At 43.8% G+C, this 7764-nt stretch overlaps 1 protein-coding gene across 1 annotated transcript; it reads right to left on the bottom strand.

Moving 5' to 3' along the window:
* Positions 1-3318: 3318 nt before the first annotated feature.
* On the bottom strand, positions 3319-6866 carry LOC147636544 (uncharacterized). Its single transcript, XM_086802017.1, has 2 exons — positions 6737-6866; positions 3319-6569 (listed from the first exon to the last, which is right to left on the bottom strand). The coding sequence occupies exon 2, from the start codon at positions 6557-6559 to the stop codon at positions 3587-3589; it is 2973 nt and encodes a 990-aa protein (XP_086658143.1). The 5' UTR covers positions 6560-6569; positions 6737-6866; the 3' UTR covers positions 3319-3586.
* Positions 6867-7764: the final 898 nt, after the last annotated feature.

The raw sequence follows: 7764 nt of genomic DNA, 5'->3' as shown, positions 1-7764 counted from the left end.
GATTTTTGTGTGTTTTTGTATGATTTACCTATAAAAAAAGCATTTAGTACTAGCTTTATAGCATTCCCATTGTATTAATTAGTAGATTAGCTAGGTATTTTTATATTAGTTAAAGATTAATTAGCTTTTTCTACATTCTCTACATAAATATGTAAAACATCATAATTACATTAATTAGCTTATTTAAACTATAGATTTACATTAGATCATAGTTAGGAGTAGGTAACATCAGTTCATAATGAAAAGTAGGTAACATCAGTTAATAGTGATAAATTTGATCAAATCTAAAAAATTTTAATAATTGAAAATTTTACATTTTTTCTACTATCTTATAGAAAAATCGCTATTTTTACTTATATCTCATAAACCAGTGCCACCTGAAATTAAAATATGAAAATATCACTACAATCAAGGCATTGAGGTTGAACAATTTATAGCTTCACATCATCGAGTTCTTATGCTCGGGGGGTGCACTTCTAAAAATCATATGTATTAGGTGCGTTCAAGGGGCATTTAAAAAACCCCTTAACTAAAAATTTTTCCCCTATAAAACCACCCCTCTTTACTTATGAACTAACAGTTTTTTTTTAAAAAGTTGAATTAAAATACCCCTCTTGTTATCGTAATCCTGTTAAAATTTTTCCAAAATTTGAATTAAAATACCCCTCCTTTTAATCGCACGTGGTACACTAATTTTTTTTAGATGAACTCCCCGAGTTCTTATGCATATAAATTTTTAAATTTTATAAAATTTTGATCTTTTTTTGAGTTTTTGACCTCACAAGAAAGTTCATGGTGCTCTACTTGATTTTTGTACAACTTTGCCTTGAATTTTAGAGAGGTAGTAGGTGAGTGGATTAGAATAGGCAAAACTTTTGTACTCTTTTCCATGCATGGATTATTTTTACCTTGATCAATCTCTCTTTAAAAAATCTACACATTAGCCGGTTCTATAACTAAAATCCTCAAAATTTTCATGCTTAGATTCAACAAGCTGCTGAATCTATCTCTTTAAGAGCAATTTTGTTGGAGTGGAGATCAATGTAGCAAGATGCTGCAAGCAAGGAGAGATATATGGAAGCATAACACTCAAAATAGATTGACGAGAATGAGAGAAGTACAAGTGAAGTGACATGATAAGGTCACTTACACACTCATAATAATGCATACATACACTCGGGGAAAAGGTGCCCTAGCCCATTATTAACCTACGTCCACACATCACTACCATATAAATGCGGCAATAAGCCCAAAGATTTGTGAGCGAAAAGCTTCGAACTTCTCTCTTGAGAGAGCCTTCGTGAATGTCTACCACATTAATTGTGTGTAGAGACATAAGCCAAGCTAATCGCCCCTCCCTAACATAATGATAATGCACCTCAATGTGCTTTGTGTGAGCGTGAAACATTGGGTTCCTCACAATGCCCAATGCACTCTGGTTTTTAGTGAAGAGGTGAGGGATTGCTATCCAACACAAAGATCTGGTAAAAGGTGTTTGAGCCATACACACTCCACAATCACTATAAAAGCTTCCCTATACTTAGCTTCACACCTCGAAGTGGCCATTGTTGGCTTCTTACTGAGCCATAATATATATGAATCACCAAGGTGAAAGAAAAAGCCACTAGTGGACACCCGTGTATCATAACATCTAGCCCAATCAGAATCATTGAAAGCATGTAGCTGAACATCGCTCCCCTTAGCATAGAATAAGCCAAGGGATTGAGTGCCTTATAAGTATCTAAATACTCACTTCGCAACTTGCCAATGCTTACTTTTGGGACTGTGCATAAACTTGCTCAACTAGGAGAGCCCAAATTGAATGTTTGGCCTCGTATTACATAGATAGATGAGACACCCAATAGTCTACTGATAAAGTGATGCATCAAATGGTTCACCTATATCCTGGAGACTAATCCTAGCACCTATCTCTACTAGTGTAGCAACAGGCTTATAGTCTTTAAGACCAAACCGTGTAAGCAGTCTCTATATGTACTTTAATTTTGTTAACATTGTTCATGTTGTTGATAACACACTATACAGTATACCTTCTCCACCTAAGAGGATAGCTCAATTTGAGACGATAAAAAAAGAAACTCGAGAAAGGGCTGAGAGCCAAGAGAACCTGCTCTGATATCAATTGTTGGACTGGAGATCAATGTAGCAACACACACGTAGATGCAGCAACGAGCAAGGAGACATAGACGGAAGCATGACACTCAAAGTAGATTGATGAGAATGAGTGAAGTACAATTGAAATGACATGATAAGGTCACTTACACACTTATAAGAGTGCATACAGCCTACGTCCATACGTCACTACCATATAAATGCTATTTTTTGTCACCTTTTAATTAAAAACTCTTTTACATTGTAAAGAAGCGCTTCTATTGAGCTCATGTGCTAACTTACACATGTTGAGGGGACCCCCTCCCTACCCAATGTAAAGAGAAAAACATATTGGAATCAATTACACCTTTCTTCAAGAATAGTTCTTCAATATATATGAATTCGAAATGGTATCAATTAAAGGTAGTTCCATATAATTGGGTGGGTGATTCAGACACATGTGAATATTAATCAGTGGGCTATGTCAAAGCATGCATCAAGAGCTATAACTTTCTACAACCACCATTGTAGGTAAGAGCCTAGATAGGAGCTATTCATACGTAGGCTACGACCTCCATAATAGTGGTGTGAATGCATTGGGGCTATTCCCATGCAAGTTATTAATGGCTGGTGGCCAGACCACTAGTGGCATACTATAAGGTTGCAAGTGCTTTCAGCATGAGCAATTTTTGGCCATTGGCCTGCACACCTGGCCACGACCACCGGCCACTAATGACGTGTGTAAGAACAACCTCATTGCAGAATAACCTTGCAGTCAAATGAGGCCATGCACACGAATGTGCAGACCATTGGTGGCATGAAATGTTGTCATTTCAGCCTTGTATGAACAAACAGCCTCACATGTGAGTAGCAATGCTTGAAAAAATGGGCATTCTAGTATATTTGTACTTATCAGAATAAGAAAAACTGGCTGAGATTTAAGTAGCCCTTATAATTTTTCGTGTATTTTAATTATGAAACCGAAATATAGAAAGATTAGAAAAACAAAAACCGAATAGATTTAAGAGTTGTCCTTATTTTGAGTGGTTAAAAAATATGTTTTTTTTAGCACTGCATGTGAATCTAGTGGAGCCCAAAACCAAAGGTATCTATAATCCAAAGGTTTGTTTTTGTTCACGGAGGAGATTCTAAGCTCAATAGTTATTGAGTTGGTGCCAGGCCGCGGCGGTAGTACTAAAGTAGAGCCATTGCAAATCTGAAAAGGAGCAAGCACATTGATTAAAAAATGCCTACAATAGGAATAGGAGTTGGGAATACACAGTTTACTTGGCTACTTTTTGAAGCTTTGAAAATCGGGCGGCCCACACCAGATAATCTTTTACGAAGAGTTATTCAACTCAAAAGCCTTAGCCTAGTCTTCATAACCACTCTGACCTCAACACGCTTATCATCGGATTCGACCTCTTTATCCTCCTTCACTATGCTGCTTGATCTCCGGCTCCCGCTGCTGCTGCAACTACCCCACTATCTGCATCTTCCTCTCATCATCCCCACCATGATCTCCCAGCATTAAAGACAAACTGTCACTCTTGGAATAAGAACCTGGAATAACACTTGATTTGCAGCTCGAGCGACGATCTCTTGCTTCGAAGACTGGGAGCTCCGCCCCGTCGTTGCGTCCGAGGCTCTCCAGATCAAACAGATCCGAGCTAGAGTCGCTGTCCACCTCATAGTCCTCTTGGCAGAATCTGTCAGCCACCTGCTCCAGAGATCTATCTACATGACGATCCCTGTATGATGTTAAGTATTTTGATGACGAGGACCTTGGACAGAAACCCTCGTGTTTATCCTCCTCCTCGGCCTCTTGCCGCAGATCATCACAAACTTGATTTAACTTCGAAAGGCCGGCTGCACCACTTGATCTCTTAGACTTGGAAGTGCTGCTGCCGCTTCTGCCCTTGCATCTTTGATCGGAATGGACTCTCAGTCGTTTGATGAGCTCTTCCCTGCCGCGGTAGTCTGCGCTGGGGCACGCAACCACCGAGAAGGGCGATCCGAAGGCAGAGCCACCTGCACCTGTGGGGGTACTTGGTCCGGAGGGACTAGTAGACGTGCTAGCCATGCCGTTGCTGCTCATTGATGTGCCGTGAATTAAATTCTGTTCCTGCTCTTCCAACGGGATTGCCGAGGGAGGCAAACAGACAAGATTCGGGAAAGTGAAGCTGTGGCGCTTCTCAGCCAATGATTCTTGCTGTTGAAGGGCAAGCTGGCGTCTCTCCATCAAGGTATCCACCTCCTGCTGCTGACAAAGCGCCTCATCCGAAAAATGGTTGAGAGCCTCTTCTGGCGAGGACCCCTTCACGAAGTCGCCCTTTGACGGTAGAAACTCCCCATGACTACACTCACGGAACTTCACATTCTTCATTCTCTCAAGACATTCTTCGCGCTCCTTCATTGCAATCTCAAACTGCTTGACACTCCGCAAAGGCACCAGTTGCACCTCGTCTGCAGCAGCAGCAGCAGCACTAGCTCGTCTAGGCAAGCGATCGGACGGCCGCAGCTTAAAACGATTTTCTGTGCATATCGGTGGCAACCGTGAGGAGACAGCATCAGAGTTGTGCAGCACTGCTGACGCTGAGGCCAGCTGAATTACACCCGCTCTCCTGCTGATTGCGGGCGAATTACCTTCATTGGAATGACCAGGTGAAAGGCGAGGACTATTCCAGTTAATTTCAGGACGACAGATATGTTGAAACCTATTTGACTCCTCCATCCTGGTCTCTGTCTGCGACACTACCAGACTACCAACACCCAGCCGACCATCCGCTTCGTCGAGCGGGATTCGCGGGCTGCGTTTCCGTTGCTCAACAAAGGAGCTCAGCATAGTCCGAGGGCTTTGAGCCTCCAGAAGACCACCAGGATGAACAACCCGCGGCGCTGGTTCTGGTGCACTGGCTGGAGACTCACTCATGCTTCTGTGATTGACGCTGTGTAGAGGCGGCGACCTCGGAGAACAAGTCCCTTGGTGATGCAGTGAGATAGCTTGTGGCTGCTGACCCCTGGGTGTGCGAGGAGACTTCGACAACCAAGAGATTAACCCGGCTGGTTGCTCTGAAGAGATGGATCCAGATCGCCTAAAGCCCAGCAGACTTACTAGCTTCGCCGACGGAGACATAGGCATTTCTTGCTTGCTGTCACTATTCCTCCGGCTGGATTTGAGCTTCTCAACATTACTCATAGTAGAATGTGTAGAAGAGTACAAAGAAGCAAGCTTGGGAGAGTCTCGAACCTTGATAGACCGCCGCTTCCCACGTGAATGAACAACACTGGCCTCGTCAGTCGCAACCGCGCTATGGCCAGCACAGACGGACCATTTACAACCTACCACGGGGCTACCACCAACAGCGCCTGCACTGCGTCTGTTGCTGGGCTTGCTTTTGCTGCTGCTGTTTCGTGAGGTGGGAGAGCTCCACACCGCATCCGACGAGGCCAGTTTCCGGGCCCCACTCAAGGCTGACCTGCTGTCGTAGCTCACATCCGAAGACGCAGCAGTGGAGTTGCGGTAGTGGTAGGAGTTCACATCTTGTACATCCGACGGTGCACTGGACGCTGACAGAACTCTTTCGACAGCAATAGGCCCGCTCTGATCAGCTGCCAAGTCTGCGTCTCTCTGCTCACAGGCATTGAAGTATTTCTCGGCACCAAAGACACCTATCTCACCCGCCATTGATCTGCTGTCTGCTGCCGGTGGTGAGCTGGTTGCTGCAACCAACAAAGCTGAGCTTCTTCTAGCCTCTGCCAGACCACCAGCTAATGCACGCTTCTCCAATCTGATTGAGAAAACCTCTTCAGAGCTTTGGGGATGCCGAGTGCTATCAACTGTCAAGACTGGTATCCAGTCCCTCACAGATCCAGCAGCACAGCTAGCACCACCTCCTCTCCATTTTAGAGAGCTCGGTCCAGTACTGAAACTGTTGCAATTTGAGTCTCTCAGCATTGAATTCAATGACATGGACGCCTGATCATCCAGCTGCTCTAGTGATGAGACTTCCTCCATATGGGGAAGGTTGAATACTGATGCTACAGCCGTAGCATGTGGCATTGAAGCGAGATTCACGATAGGGCCTGACAGGTAGGAAGAGAAAGAAACATCCCCATAAACTTCTTTGCTGTACAGCGCTTGCCCGTAGAGTTCTCTGACTTTGATGTTGTCGTCCCCGCGGAGCTCTTGTAATTCAAACTGGTTGGTGCTCCCAGGCACGCGGACAACGTGCCACCTTCGGCTGCCGGACTCAATAAGCTTTGCTCCCCACTCGTCGGAAAGGACATTGTAGCTGCTTAGTTCTTCCCCTGCTTCTCGAGTTGTGAAGACTCGAGCGGGCTGCTCCTCTGCTCCAACACTGGAACTCACAAAGTCCTCATCGCCCAAGTACATGTTGAGCCGATGGTCATAATTGTAACGATCCCGTTTAGATACACAGATGCCCATCCTTGGCAACCTTTTAGACCAGCAAAAGTTATAAGCGAAAACTTCGATTAACGAGGACGGCCTTACTGTATCCACTGATTTTGCACAGCTTTCTCTGCTTCTATTTCTATTTCTATTTTTTTAAAAGTAAAACTATCCTATCATGCTAACTTCACGGAGGAGAGATTAGAAACTTACAGGCTCCAGTAGGTCGGCTGGAATTGGTGGCGAAGACTTTCAGCCGACTGATGAACGTACCATGACCTGCTCCTCTAAATGTACCACTACTACACTCTCTCTTCCCTCAAACGGGACCTCTAGATTCTAAATTATCAAGGTCGTCCGGACTGTAGAGTCCAGACTGCTGAACTGAAGAGTCCTCTTCGTCCGGTTGCACTTCTAATGTCCATGTGGGCAAGAAAATAGCAGCTCACTTCTACATACAACTGTCATCTGACGAGTCTGCAGTGACGGCGAGCTTTCCACTCCCCATGGGCCAGGCCATGCATGGCCCATCCATGATGCCATTGCCATAGGGTTCACTAGGGTGACCGTAGACTTCAAAGTTCAGAGCCTTTATTAACCTACAAGTTTACACGCACAAAAGGCATCTAGATGCCAAGGGCTTGTTCACACGGAGGGAGGATGGTTGGGAACAGTTCCCATTTTTCCCGTAACATGTATTTATTCAAAAAAGTGTCCTTCAAGCAATAAATGAAATTCTGCAAGCTAAAGACAAAGGCTATTGCAAGATTTCAAATTTGGCCTCCAATTTTTGAAATGGACAACGTTTCAACTTTCAGCTTTCTGGTTGCCCGCTTGGATTCCAAGTTCCATGTGGTGGTTGGAAATCATACCCTACGTGTGAAAGGGCCCCAAGTTGCAGACCTGAAATTCAATGGTCTCAAGAATGGTCTCAAACGTAGTGTCAGAAATAAACTTTTTTTATAACCTTGAAAAAAAGGATATCCGATGACCTTCAAGCTCACCCAGTTTTTATTCAATAGGTTAACCGGTTTTATAATTAAAACTTTAAAATTTTGAGTCTTTAAATTCAAGGTTAGCCAAAATTATAATCGATTTTTCTCAATTCGACACTAAAGGACGGTTTTTTTTAAACACTACTTGAGAGCTGCCCAAGGTTTAGTGGTTGATTTACTTTTTGCCTATGTAGAGATAACACCTTAACCCTAAACCTTGAATGCTCCATGGTGTTTGTCTTTTTC

Source organism: Cibotium barometz, chromosome 8 (assembly GCF_041138505.1).
Source record: "Cibotium barometz isolate CiBa-2024 chromosome 8, ASM4113850v1, whole genome shotgun sequence".
NCBI lineage: Eukaryota > Viridiplantae > Streptophyta > Polypodiopsida > Cyatheales > Cibotiaceae > Cibotium > Cibotium barometz.
Note: the sequence above shows the minus strand (reverse complement) of the source record. Positions and strands in the feature narration are given on the sequence as shown.